This window comes from Suricata suricatta, chromosome 9 (genome assembly GCF_006229205.1).
Source record: "Suricata suricatta isolate VVHF042 chromosome 9, meerkat_22Aug2017_6uvM2_HiC, whole genome shotgun sequence".
Taxonomy (NCBI): Eukaryota; Metazoa; Chordata; class Mammalia; order Carnivora; family Herpestidae; genus Suricata; species Suricata suricatta.
This window is the reverse complement of record NC_043708.1, coordinates 38,731,336-38,746,058: the sequence shown is the minus strand read 5'-3', so window position 1 is coordinate 38,746,058 and position 14,723 is coordinate 38,731,336. Positions and strand designations below refer to the sequence as shown.

Genomic DNA, 14,723 nt, shown 5'->3' with positions numbered 1-14,723 from the left:
TAGATAGATAGATAGATAGATAGATAGATAGATAGTTGATATATAGAGAGAGATCTCCAAGACAGAGTACTTTCATTCCAGTTATCCTAATGAAGAACAATCCTAATCTTTTCATCTACCTTTATCAAAGTATAATTTACATATAATAAAACTCACCAATTTAAGTGTACAGTTTCTTGGTTTTTGACAAATGTATTCAGTCACATAAACATTACTACAATTAATGTACAAACTATTCCCATCCCAGAAACTTACATCTTTTTATAACCTACACACACACACCCTAGGCCCTGGAAACAACTATTGATCTGCTTCCTATCACTATAATTTTGCTTTTTTATAAAATTTCATATGACTACAACAATATAGTAAGGAGTCTTTTGTATCTGGCTTCCTTCACTTGGCATAATTCTTTTGAGATTCATCTATGTTGTTGCAAGTGTCAGTAATTCATTTCATTTTACTGTTGCATTATATACCATTATATAGATTATATGACAGTCACTTATCCATTTTTTGTGTTTTTTAAACTATTTTAGGATTTATTTAGGATCAAAGACAATATAAGCATTTGTTAATCTGTGAGAGCAAAAAAAAAAAATATGGAGAGTATAGATAGAAAAATCACCAGAATAATCTTATTTCTTTTATTCATTTATTGTTGATGAGCATTTGGGTTGTTTCCAGTTTGAGGCTAGTTTGATCAAAACTTAAGTGTACATTTCATTTATTCACATCATTTATATTGGGGACTATTCGTATTTTTCAACAGTTTGCTGAAATACAGTTTACATACCATATCATTCATTTTAAGTGTGTAACTATTACTAAGTTTACAATTGTGCAACTATTACCACAACATACTTTTAGAACATTTCCATCACACACCAGGAGATCCATCATGTCCATTTGCAGTCAGTTCCCTTCCCCACCTCTAGCTCTAAGAAACCACTAATCCATTTTCTATAGAGTTGCATTTATTCTAGACATTTCCTATAAATAGAATCATATAATATGTGGTCTTTTGTATCTGACTTCTTATACTTAGCATAATGTTTCTGAGGTTCAGCATGTATTCATAGTTTATTTCTTTCTATGGCTGAATATGTTAGGTATTCGATTGTATGGCTATGCCATATGACGTTAATCCGTTCAACAGTTGATGGACATTTGGATTATTTACACTTTGAGGGTAATATTCATAATGCTGCTGAAACATTTGTGTAGATGTATTTGCGAGCACTGTTTTCTCTTGGGTAGAAACCAAGAAATGAAATTCTGGGTCACATAGCAATTTAATGTTTAACTTTTTAAGAAAACACCAAAACTATTTTTCCAAAGTGGTTGCACCATTTCACATTACTGAAAACAGTTTATTAGGATTCTAATTTCTGCACATTCTCACCAATACTTGTTATTGTCTTTTTTATTATAACCATCCTAGTGGATTTGAAATGGTATCTTCTTGATTTATAAGTATTTTCTGTCAATGGCTTGTTTTTTCATTTTCTTAAATGGTGTTTTTCAAAGGAATTTAAATTTTGATAAAGTCTAACTTACCAACTTTATCTCCTACAGATAGTGATTTTGGTGTTGTATCTAAAAACTCCCTGTCTAATCTAAGGTCACAAAAAGATTTTCTCATGTTTTATTCAAAAAAGTTTGTTTTTTCTCCTACATTCAGGACACATTTTTCATACATTTTTGTGTGGTATGAGGTAAAATGTTAGTTCTAAATTTATCTTTTTACATAGGGATATCTATTTGTCTAAAGTACTACCCTTGGGGCATGTGGGTGACTCAGTCAGTTAAATGAATAACTTTGATTTCGGCTCAGGTCATGATCTCACACGTAATTTTGAGCCCCACATCAGGCTCTGCACTGGGCATGGACCCTGCTTATGACTCTCTCTCACCCTCATCCCTTGCCCATGCATGTGTGTGTGTGCTCTCTCTCCCCCATACCCAAAATTGACTAAATTAAAAATAAATAAAATGCCATCCTTCTTCCCATTGAATTGTCGTTACCTTTGTTGAAAATCAATTCACCATAAGTGTAAGAGTTTACTCCTGAACTCTAAATTATATTCCATTGCTCTGTCTGTCCTTTTGCTAGTACCAGACTGGTTTAATTACTGCAAATTAAAAGTTTTGGTATCATAGATTATAACCCTCCAACTTTGTTCTTTTTAAAGATTATTTTGGATATTCTGAGTTCTTTATATTTCCTTATAAATAACCATATTAGGATAACATGGATTTTATCTAGGGGGAGAAATCTGTCAGACTTTTGATGGAGATTACATTGAATCTATTGATTATTTGGGGGGAAACTGCCATTTTAGTAACACTGAGTCTTCTAATCAATGAATATAGAATATTTTTCCACTTATATAGATCTTTAATTTATCTCAGCAATGTCTTGTAGTTTTCTGTGTATACATTTATGCTGATTTTGTTAAATTTCTTCTGATGTATTTTGTTCTGTCTTATTCTATTGTGAGTAAAATTTGTAATTTCATGCTCAGTTTATCGATGATATGTAGACATTTACTTTTTAAATATAATTTTTAACCTGTGATCTTGCTGAACTCATTTATTAGTGCAATAATAGAGTTTTGGTGGATTACTTAGGATTTTCTAAATATAAAATCATGTCCTCTGAGCATACAGTTATACTTATTCTTTCCTAATCTGAATGCATTTTTTTTTCTTGCTTGATTATGCAGGCATTTGCTTTTCATTTCAAGTAACTCTTTCTGTACTTTGTCTTTACTATATAAAGATAGTTTTTAGTTTAAGAATAAACATTGATTCTTATATAAAATACAAAGGTAATATTTAATTCTAATATACTAGTAAATTTTTTTTATTTTTTTAATAGTTTATTGTCAAATTGGTTTCCATATAACACCCAGTGCTTCTCCCCACAAGTGCCCCCTACCATGACCGTCAACTTCAACTTATAGTAATTACATATCAGACTTTTTATGATATAGCTTGTTTGAAACTAAGTTTATGGGCTCAAACTAAAATATCTGTTTCAGAGATACAACAAACAGTGAAAATTTGCCTCCAATAATGCATAGTTTAGAAGTTCTTCATTTGGGCTATAATGGAATTGGTAATTTAATTCAACTACAGCTTAACAGACTGAGAAATTTAAAATTCCTCTTTCTACAAGGTGAGTAGCAACACTATCAGGGTGCTTATTATTAAAAATTGATTTGATAATCCTGTTTTAATAAGCAAATATTAGCATAAACATTTACTTAAAACAGATTAAAAATATTTTAGTAATCACTAATGGGTTTTTCTTGGATGATTTACATAAATAATGTAAATGCAATATTCTAGAGCTAGAGAATATTGGATCTGTAGCCCTAGAAAATGCAATGTTCTAGGGCTATATATGGTATTACATCATAATTTACTTCTTTATCATGTTCAGTTAAAAAAAAACAATAGAAAGTAACCAGTGAGAAATTCACAAGTAATTATTAAACCCAGAATTGGGCTAAGTACTAAGAAATATACAGAAGCACAATATTATTGTAATTATATATAACTAAGATTGTTGCTCAAAAGTAGTTTAAGATGTCCCTGTGGAGATACACTGAAAGAAAAATGAATCAGTTCTGAGTAACTATGCATTACTAATTTAAGTGCCATAAGTTTAGGAAAGAGAAATTGAAACATATATGGGACTCTGAAAGATTGATAGAATTTAGATGGAAGGTGAACAAGACCAAGAGTTTTGCACATAGTGGAGAGAAAAGTCACAAAAGCACAACTGTGGTGTCTATGGACCCACACTTGGTAAGGGACCAACATGAGAAAAACAGAGTATGCAGTTCTCTGAGAGAGTTATAAAGCTTCTAAACATGATCAATTTGAAGTATAATGCTCATTTTGCAATTGAAAATGGGTAAGAGTTGTAAATCTTTAGAAAAGTAGAATTAGAAAAAACAGTTTGAAACATTAGTCTAACAATAACTATTTAATGACATTGAAGAAAGTTTGGAGGATTCATCATTTAGACATGTGGAGAAATAGCCCTATAGTTGATCTGCGTATGGTAACTTTTTTCTGAAAGATGGGCTTTTCTAGACCATATTTTAAAAAATTTAATGCATCTTTTTGCCTATCAAAGGTGCTTGTGAGTTGTGTCAAGACCATGGAGACTTAGCCTTAAAAGAACAAGAAACTGAGAACAACTGTAACAGATTTTTTTCAGATACACTGATGTACAAAAAAGAAAAAAAAAGCAAGCAACCTAGCCCCAGAAAGTTTATTTTAATCTAATAATATAAAAGGGGAATATGTTCTCTTGCTGTGTCTAGCATGGCAAATCGGAGTGGAGCAGCCTTATGTAGGAGGTGAGGCAGTTGAGTTTGACAACAATGGCTACCATTTATTGGTTCATTAGGCAAAGTATTTGTTTGCATAGATTATCTCATAAAACCCACACAGCAATTCAACATGGTAAATAGTTTTATATGCATTTTGCAAAAATAGACATTGAATCTCAGTGGGGTTAAATAATTTACCTAAGTTTGCACCAGTGAACGGTATAGTACAGAGTCAAACACAGCTCTGTCAGACTCCTGACATACTTATTTTCTATGCACATAAGACATAATAAGGGTCTGACCTAGAGTGGTATCAGTGAGAATGGTGAGTAAAAGGTGATTCCAAAATGCATTTTAAAAGAAGATATTAGGATTTAGTGACAAATTAGATATATAAGAAGATGAAAACATGTTTATAAGGAGTTTAACATGTTTTCATGATTTTATTAGGAGATTGGCCAAAAGAAGGTACTAAAGCTACATAAAGTCATTGGCAAAGGCTGCTAATTTGCAGTAAGGCATGATCAGGTTGTGTTGTGACAATTTGAGATGTAAAAATGGAAACTTTTTCAAGCAGTAGTACTGGACCATAGGTCAGGACTAAAAAATATAACAAAGGAGGTGACAGGTGGAAGTAACTTAGGAAGTAAACACAGAGAAAGAATAAAAGGCCAAAAGAGATGTGGAGATACCTCCCCCCATATATACATCCCACTAACCCTCTGACCCAGCATTAAGAAGGCTGGAGAACTAAGAACCAATAAAGCAGTCATATAACAAATACTGAAAGAAAACCAAGAAATACAGACCCTAGGCATTTATTTTAAGTAGGCTCCACACCCAACATGGGTTTTGACTTTAGGACCCTGTGATCAAGAGGCACATGCTCTATTGACTAAGTCAGCCAGATGCCCCAAGAAATAGAGACTCTAAATGTCAGAAAAAGAAAAGATGAATAGCCTCAAAGTCAAATGATGGGAAGAATAAGATCTTTGAAAAAAATATTGAATGTAGAAAATTGGATTAAACAAAAAGAAAGCATTGGTAATCATCAGTAGATAACAGTTGTAAACCTGCAAAGAGCAAAAATCAAAGTGAAAACAATGTAGAGGGAAGTGGTTGGATGGGCAGGGAAGACAACAGATAGAGGCTGCATAATTGAGAAGCTTGTCCCTAAAAATAAGGTAAGAGGTCAGAAGATGGATAGTCAAGTTATGAGCATATTTGGAGGTTTATAAAATGGTGAGTTAGGTTGAAGACTGAATAGGAGGAGATGATTCTGAGATGAATCTAAAGAGAGAAGATGGCAAAAGCTGTTTAGAGAAGTACACAAATAAAAGCAGTGATAAGCTGAGGCCTGGCTAGGGTCTTCGAGAGACAGCTTATGAACCAACCTTTCACCTGTTGTGTTAAATTTGCAAGAAGATGGGGAAGGTGAGTCTTTGGGGAAGGGTAGAGTGAGGCTATAGGGTAGCAAGTTAGAATCTTAAGGATTAGGAGTCAAATTTATCTAAAATTTAACTATTTAGTTGAATAAGTGGGAGCTTTTCAAACAATGGGTAATGTTCCTAGTTAAAAAAAAAAATGTAAGATCCCTGAAATCACATTCAGCATAGTTTTGGAGTTTTCTCTTTTAAATATGTTTAATGAACCTTCTAAAATGAGTACTGGCCAAAATACTGGCCAAAAGTATGCTGTGGCAGACATTATTCAGTACTTGAAGCTATCCCATAATGATTTTTATACCACTGGCCTTAAAATATTAAAAGTGACAGTCTAAATGCATAATTTCATGAAGGTAATATATTAACACAACTGAGCCACTTTTCTCAATCTGACTTAAATAAACTTTTTTTCATTTACAAACAAGGCACTGGTAAAGTTTCAAAGTCTGTGATTTAGTTCTGTGAACAATTTTATTGAAGGTTGTGATGTTATAAATTTCTCTAAAGAACAGAACAAAATAAAGCAAATTTACCATAGTTCACCAATTCTGAGACACTTACTTCTTATTTTTTAGCATATCTAAAATCTGACTTTGTATTAATTGATACCATGTCATAGTTTACCTAACCAAGTTTTGTTCTTTCTTAGTATACATAAAATACTAATACACCTTGACAACTGATGTGGTCTTAAACTCGATGAAATATGTTACATTTCAAGAAGAAGAATTCCAAGATCATGGGATCATATGTTCAGTCATATATTAGTTTGCTAGGGCTACTTATGACAAAGCACCACAGAATGGATGGCTCAAATAACATGTTTATTTCCTCACAGTTCTAGCAACTAGAAGGCCAAGATCAAGATCAAGATGTCAGCAGGGTTGGTTACTTCTGAAGGCCTCTCTTTTTGGCTTTTAGATGGCTTCTTTTCAGATACCCTTCCCTTATGTGCGTCCGTGTCCTAATTTCTTATAAGGACACCAGACATAATGGATGAGAGCCCACCCCAATGACCTTATTTTACCATAGTTACCTTTTAAAGACCCTACCCCCAAATAGAGCCACTTCCACATACAAATTTGGCAGGGGCAGGGGCGAGGATGTCACAATTCAACCCATAACAAACAAGGAGGATGAATAGTGAATAAAATATAGTGTGGCATAGTAGAAGCATCACTGAGCTTAAAATGTAAAGGGTCTAGGTCAGGCCTAGTGTTGCCACTTTTATGTCCCTGTGCAAGTCACTGACTTGTCAGTTTTCTGATTATTAAAAATGATAATATTTTCCCTGTCCTATTTTGAGAATCTACTATAAAACACATTTAAAAGCATTTTGTCAACTCAAAGATCCTCTTCTCATTAATTATCATTATTATTAATACTTACAAGCTATCAATTGCTACAGTCAAGAGAAATAATGGGTTATAGAGAAAGGATTGAGAGTTTGTAGAAGGTAATGTTTAATTCATTTTTAATTTTTTAATGTGGCTGTGGTGCAAAAATATGTTGAGAAAGAAAGAACAGCTTAATTAAGGTTTATTCTTCCAATTTAACAATACAACAAATTCATTTATTTAAAAAAAAATCAGATATACCTACTTGAATACCCATTAGAAAAATCAGATATACTCAAGAAGCTATCTTCTGCAGCACTTGTATACACCTACTTTTGTCAATACCGACTACTTTAGCGCTTAATTACTGAACAGACAGATTGGGTCAGTTCAGCACATTGTATACATCACATCTTGATCTCTCAAATGTAAAGAAATTTTAGCAAATATTATTTGATGATGGTGCTACATTCCTATAAAGTACATTTCCATTTCTCCTTGGAAATATGTCCTTTTAATAATTGTTAAAAAATCATTTGATAAGAAATATTTAAGTGAAGATAGGTAACCTTTTATTAAGAAAGTTTGGGCTCGTTTGACAGATCATAACTTATCTTTCTTCAGGGAATGAAATCAGTCAAATTGAAGGACTTGACAATTTAGTAGTCCTTCAGGAATTGGTAGTGGACCATAACCGCATCAGAGCATTTAATGATAGTGCCTTTGCCAAACCAAGCTCACTATTGGCACTTCATCTGGAAGAAAACAGACTACGAGAGCTGAGCAAATTACAGTCTTTGGTAAAACTTGAGAAACTCTTCCTAGGATATAATAAAATCCAGGTAACATATTTTGTTTTTTCTTATGAAATTACAGGACTTAACTCCTCTGTACATAAAGCTTCCAAACACATCAGTGAAAACTTTGCTACTGTGTTATTTATCATATTCATGCCATGTAAGTACTCCATGAAGCAGAGACCTATAAATAGTCTGTGATGCAAAGATGCCCACTTTGCTTCTAGATTTATAAACCCAACCAACCCCACATGAATCCACCTAAAAAAAAGTTAGCTGTATATGTTCTAATGCTCCTCCAGCAGTCCTCTCTAAAAGATCTCTTCTGTTCTTGACTGCTCTTGTTCCAACTTATTTATTTCCACATCAATCCCAGACTTCCTCTGGCTCTTTAAACTTGGCATATGTTCTTGATCTACTTGACATTTGAATCAATTCCTGATAACCTGACTTTAATGTTCCATCTCTACTAATTCAAGTCTTCCTTATGTGAGGTACTGCTTTAGTTTTACCTGTCCAGAATTCAACCTTTTTCCAACAGACACTGTCCCAATGAGCCTGCCCAGACTCTCGCCTGACATAGTATGCAGATAAGAGGGTCGAAGGTATATACATAACTTAATACAGCCCTAACATTTCTCTCAGTGCGTTGGTGATGATCTCTTAACCTCCCTCTTACCAATTTTACTATTTTTCCCACAATACCTCTAAGACAGTCTCAAAGACAAAGTGAAATGTGGATTGTCAGCCAAGAGCAGAGACCAAGTATATCTTGTCCACATTTTATCACTCTATGGTGCCTAGTACATAGTAAGTATGTAATCAATATTTGTGGCTCTACTTGGTAGAGTTCAGAAAGTCTTTTCTATAGTGATATAGAAGCCTGTTCAAGGCTAGGAGGAAATTATGAACACTGTCCTTTTCTACATAGCAACTAGGAAATCTACATACAGAGGAAGATGGCATACAACTACTTTTATCAAGGTTCAAACAACATTCATCTGAGAAAAGCCTTCCAAACTGGCAAGCATTCTTGCAAAGCTTTATTCAGAGGAAATCTAAACTGGGAAAATTGCAACCTTGTGGAAATCTTTCCATTGATAGCAACTGAGCTGACACAAAGGATTGTCATATCAGACTTAACATGAATCAGGCCTTACCCAGTATCAAGCTTTAATAATAATTTCAAGGATACACAGGATCTGGGACATGACTGTGGCTTCTCAGATCCTTTCTACATGCTGTCTAGCTTACAGTGAAATATAAGCTCTCCAAGTGAGATTTTGTGTGAGAGATTTTGTGTGAGTGATCTCTTATAACAAGGGTATGTTTTATTTATGAAATATATCCACTTTATACTTGAGCTTACATGATATTTTATAGGGAGCCATGCCTGACAATTCTATAGTTTTAGGATTCTTTACTGTAAGCAGTCCTTAACCAGGAAGATACTGCTAAAAGCATCTCACATATAAGGACCTTCTTTCTAGTAAATATTATTGGTTCACTTGACAGCACAGCTATTTACCAGCATAACAAAGAGATTAGACCAGATAACCTGCTTTTTCCCCAGGAATATCCCAGCCCCATGTCCCCACCCTCCTAAATCCCTAACAGAGATGAATGAATGGCAGATCTGCTGTTGTAACAACTTCCTCTCTAGTAACCCAAGCAGGATAATGCCAAGTCAAGGTTATTTTTTATCAAAATGTAATATATAGGCTAATGGACAAACTATAGGATAAATCATGGGAACTTATACATATATCAGTATATGTATATATACTGAACTTATGCTTATATCAGTATATGTATATATATCATATATGAGTGAAGGTGTATTGATTGTTTAGTGATCAGTCCTCTTTGTTTATTTTTATTCTTGAAAAGTATTTTCCTAAAATTTATATTGATCATTATACCATCAAACCTATTCTAACTACCAATATTATAGTACCTTAAGATGAGCACACATTTAGCTTGGAAAAAATGAACTGAGATGAGTAAAAAAGTTAAATGAGAGATTCTGTTTAATTCTACTAAAAATATTATTTCTTCAAAATTCTTAACTCTCCATTCAAATTTTCTTTGGGGGAGAGATTTTTCCCTCTGGATTCATACTAACATGGGTAGGTGACACCAGCATTAATTTCTACAAATGGGCAATCAGATTATAACCCTTGGGTTAATAAAGACTTCTAGAATAGGAGGGAAAAGGCTTAGAAAATTTGGAAAACAACACTTCAAATGAAGTTATATGCAGCCCTACATTAACCTACTTTAAAATCTTTCATAAACTGTGTATCCTTGATAAAAAAAGATTCTCATGTGAAGCTTTTCACTTAGTCATCATGATCCATAATGTAGATTTGGAAAAACTGTTGCCTATAGTCCTACCTTTGCAAGTAGAATGCCAGAAACACAACTGAAAGGTGAATTATTTAATTCAGCTTTACAGTCCTATTTGAATCCTGCGTCTAAATGATTCCCCTATCTGGCATCAGATAACTGTGTCTACATTTAAACATCTCAGTAATCGGAACACCAGGGTGGCTCAGTCGGTTAAGTGTCCGGCTTCGGCTCAGGTCATGATCTCACGGTTCGTGGGTTTGAGCCCCGCATCGGGCTCTATGCTGACAGCTAGCTCAGAGCCTGGAGCCTGCTTCAGATTCTGTGTGTCCCTCCCTCTCTGACCCTCCACTGCTCGCACTGTCTCTGTCTCTCAAAAATAAATTTAAAAAAAACACCCAAAAAAATTAAAAAATAAAACAAAACAAAAAAAAAAAACATCTCAGTAATCACCTGAAGCTGGAAATGACTCCAGGAAATAGTCCATTGCTATTTCTTGCCCTAAAAAAAGGCCCCAATCTAAGCCTGACTAGCTGCTACCTAACTAAGCTATTACCATGATTGCCATTAAGTGTTTATCCTGAAAAAATACTCCAAAGATAACAACCATTGGTGTCCTGGTTAACATTTAACAGCTGGCTTCCAGGGGGAAAAAGTCCTGATCAACAGCATTGTCAGTTTCTATGGTATAATTTCTTCCCTTCTGACCAAATTCAAGCTAAAACACCATTTTACATAATTCCTGAAAATTTACCGATTGGCTTTTTTTTGAGCCAGTACTAAGTACAACACATTGTTGTAAAAAATTCCCTCCATTAAAAATGGGACAGGCCCAAAGGTGGACATAGCACATGCAGGCAGTTTTCTGTCCTGTGCACAAAAAAAATTTAAAAAATACATGGGCCAGGGTACATGGGTGGCTCAGTCAACTGAGCATCTCACTGCAGCTCAGGGCATGATCTCATGGTTCATGACTTCAAGTCCTGCATCAGGCTTTCTGCGGTCAGCTCCGAGCCTGCTTCGGATCCTCTGTCCCCCTCTCTTTCTGCACCTCCCCCACTCATACTCACTCTTTCAAAAATTAAAAAAACATTAAGTAAATAAATAAATAAATATGAAAATGGGAAGCCATTAGTCCTCTTTCCCAATTATAAGCATATTAGTTTTCTTGATGTCTCTTTATAGCACCATTATCATCCACAAATTTAACACTCTGCTTCTTATATTAATATTCCCATGAGAAGACATTTTGATTAGAAATACTTCACTACTAAATACTATTATACTCTGTTTCATTAGAGAAAATGATTTAGAAAAGACTTTTCACATTTCTATGCTTTCCAATCAGGCTTTGGTTCCACAGATAGGAATTACCTGTGGGTCAAATACATAATATCTCTATAGATAATTGATTGTCAATCGCTTCTTGGTCTTTTGGCTAAGATAATTGACTGTGAGAGCTTGTCCAAAATCCTCCTAAATTTATGATACTTCTAATATCAAAATTGTAAAGATCAGTCATTGTAGTCAAATTCCACTTCCAAATGGCCTAAAGTAGGTCTAAATTTAGTAAATGAATTGGCTATGTCTACTTGTCAATCCAAATACGAATAGGAACATATCACTAACTTCATTTTATTACTATAAACTAGCAGCAAACTGAAGAGTTTGTTGCCTAGATTTTTACAGAAATAGCCTATAAAAATAATTTTACAAAATTAAAATGTACTCACAAAGTTTCACCAATGTTAAATAGACAATAATAAATAATCCCATCCATAGGGAAAACAAGCCATTCAACTAGAAAAATAGTTTTCCAACTATAAATTCTCCCAGAAAATATATGAGGATGCAGTCCACTCAATATCATATGTGCCTTTACGGTTAAGATTGTGTTTAGAATTATTTAGACTGAATTCACCTTCTTTTCCACACTTCTGGGTCAATCCTCTGGGGAATTAACCAACTATAATCTCAGCCTTAGATCATAACTTCTCTGAGAAGAAATGGGGTCTTTTCTTGTAAGTGCTGCTGATGGTCTATTTCCCATATTAGAATATCATCTTTACCAATCATGCATTTGGAATTAACTGTACATGGATATGTCCTTAGTCAACTTACAGAATTTCTCACTCAAGCTCACTTTGGAGAATTCAGCCATGAGCTAGCTGCAATTCAACACTCCAATTCAACAACAATATGATTACTACAAATTAGTGTATATTTGAAGACTTGAATCCAACCAAATAATAACTTACTGATTAACTTTGGAACAGGATATGGCAGAACTGGAAAAACTTGATGGTATCTCTTCTCTCAGAGAGCTTACAGTTTATGGCAATCCAGTGAGTATGTTATTTTTCTAATTTATCAATTAATTTACTTATAGCTATATACAATTAATTTTTATATGTAAGAATTTTTTATATGTTTCCATATGTATAGACAGTTATGTAAGCACAATTTATTGACTACTGTCCTATTACAACTGCTTATAATATAATCTGCCATTGTCATATGTAAAAGGATCTGTTTCCGGATTCTGTGTTGTATTCATTGGACTATTGTCAATCCCTGTACCAATATTATACTGTGTTAATTATTAAAGTTTTATATTAAATTGTGGTGTCTAGGAGAGTAAGCATTTGCAATATTCCTTCTTTTCCTCCTTCTCCTCTTTTTCTTCCTTCACTGTCTTGTCTGTTCTTGGCCCTTGACACTTCCTAGGAGTTTAAGGAAACAGCTTTTGAAGTTATATGAGTCTTATAGACATTTTAACTGGAATTGCATTGAATATATACATTAATTTGGGGAGAAATTTGCCATTTTTCCTGTTGGAGGCTTTGGAGGCATTAAATAGGTAGCACTTTTATTTACCTAGCATCTGAACAAACTGACAAATATGACATGGCAGATAGAGAGGTGAAAATATTTTGCTTAGCTTCATGAGAAAGCCAAATAGGCATGCTAACAGAGCCCAGCAATCAAGATCACCTGGTAACAGGAAACACTTGAGTGAATTCTTTCCACATATGAAGAGAGCCTCTGTTGGAGAAAGAGAGGGCATTTTCCTAGCAATAAATTCCTTCCCAAGACAGGAAAGACAAGAGCTAAACATGCCCAGTTTAATCTTCCCAGGTTTATCAATTAAGTCACTCTGCATCTCTTGGTGAAAGAGTGAAGGGGTTGAGAGATCCCCTTAGTGCCACATCATAGAGCTATTTCCACCAAGAAAGAAGTAATAATAAGCAGTCTTCCCTAATATTTGTAGTATTTAGGCTTCCCATTCATAAGCATGAATGTCCCTACATTTATTTTACATTCTTCAATAAAATTTATAGTTTTCTCCTAAAAGTTTTAACCATCTGTGGTTTGACTTATTCTGTTGTTTTAATAGCTATTGAACAATTCTTTTTACATGTTTCTAATTATTTGTGGCTGGAGTACAGCAATTCTGATTTTTGCATGGTTCTAATTTTTGCATGTTACTCTTCGTCCAGGAACCTTGTTGAACTTTCTTTTTAGTTCTAATGGGTTGTAAATTTTGTAGGATTTTCTCTGTAGACTATCATATTATCTACAAATAATGACTATTATTTATTTCCAATCCTTATGTTTTTTATTTCCTTTTCTTAGGACCTCTACTACGGTGTTGAACAAAAGCACTGATAGTAGGTTACTGACTTCAAGAAATGCTTCTAAGTTGTCACTATTAAATATTAGTTTGTTATACATTTTGGGTAAATAATCTTCAACATTTTAATGAAGCTCCTTTTTTAAAGTTTATTTATTTTTTTTGAGACAGTGCACATGGGGGAGGGGCAGCAAGAGAGGAAGAGACAGAGAATCCTAAGCAGGCTCCCCACCATTAGCGTGGAGCTCAAGGCAGGGCTCCAACTCAGGAACCATGAGATCATCACCTAAGTTGAAACCAAGAGTCAGACGCTCAACCAACTGAGCCTCCCAGGGACTCCCAAGGAAGCTCCTTCCTAATTCCAGTTTTCTACCTGTTTATATCATGAATGGTCATTGGATTTTGACTGTTTGGCTATTCAGTCTTTCTTTTTATTCTGTTAATACATATATGACATTAAGACACACCAGCGTTAAACTGTCATTAAGCTGGGGCTAAATTCTATTTGGTCATGTTCTATACTTTGATAGATTCAATTTGCCAAGATTTCATGTAGTATATCTGTATTTAAGGAAATAAGTAAAGTTATTCTATATTTATCTTCTTATGCGCTTTTAAATTCATCAAGGTTGTTCTTGCCTCATAAACTTAACTAGGAGCTCTCTCTCTTCTGCTAGTCTAAGAATTAGCTTATATAAGAAAAATTTCACTCATTTCTTCCTTGAAAGATAATTACATCTTATCTCTAAAAGAATATGGACTCAATATTTTTTGAAGTTAGATTTTAAACTAGGTATTCAAATTCTTCA

The 14,723-nt window shown here is 34.0% G+C and overlaps 1 protein-coding gene across 1 annotated transcript in view; it reads left to right on the top strand.

The window, feature by feature from the left end:
• The window catches only part of LRRC9 (leucine rich repeat containing 9), a 110,886-nt gene that overhangs the window by 83,015 nt on the left and 13,148 nt on the right, over positions 1–14,723 (top strand). The window contains exons 27-29 of the mRNA XM_029952182.1: positions 3,048–3,184; positions 7,759–7,976; positions 12,557–12,625. Coding sequence (XP_029808042.1) covers positions 3,048–3,184; positions 7,759–7,976; positions 12,557–12,625 — 424 coding nt within the window. The remainder of the gene's footprint in view (positions 1–3,047; positions 3,185–7,758; positions 7,977–12,556; positions 12,626–14,723) is intronic.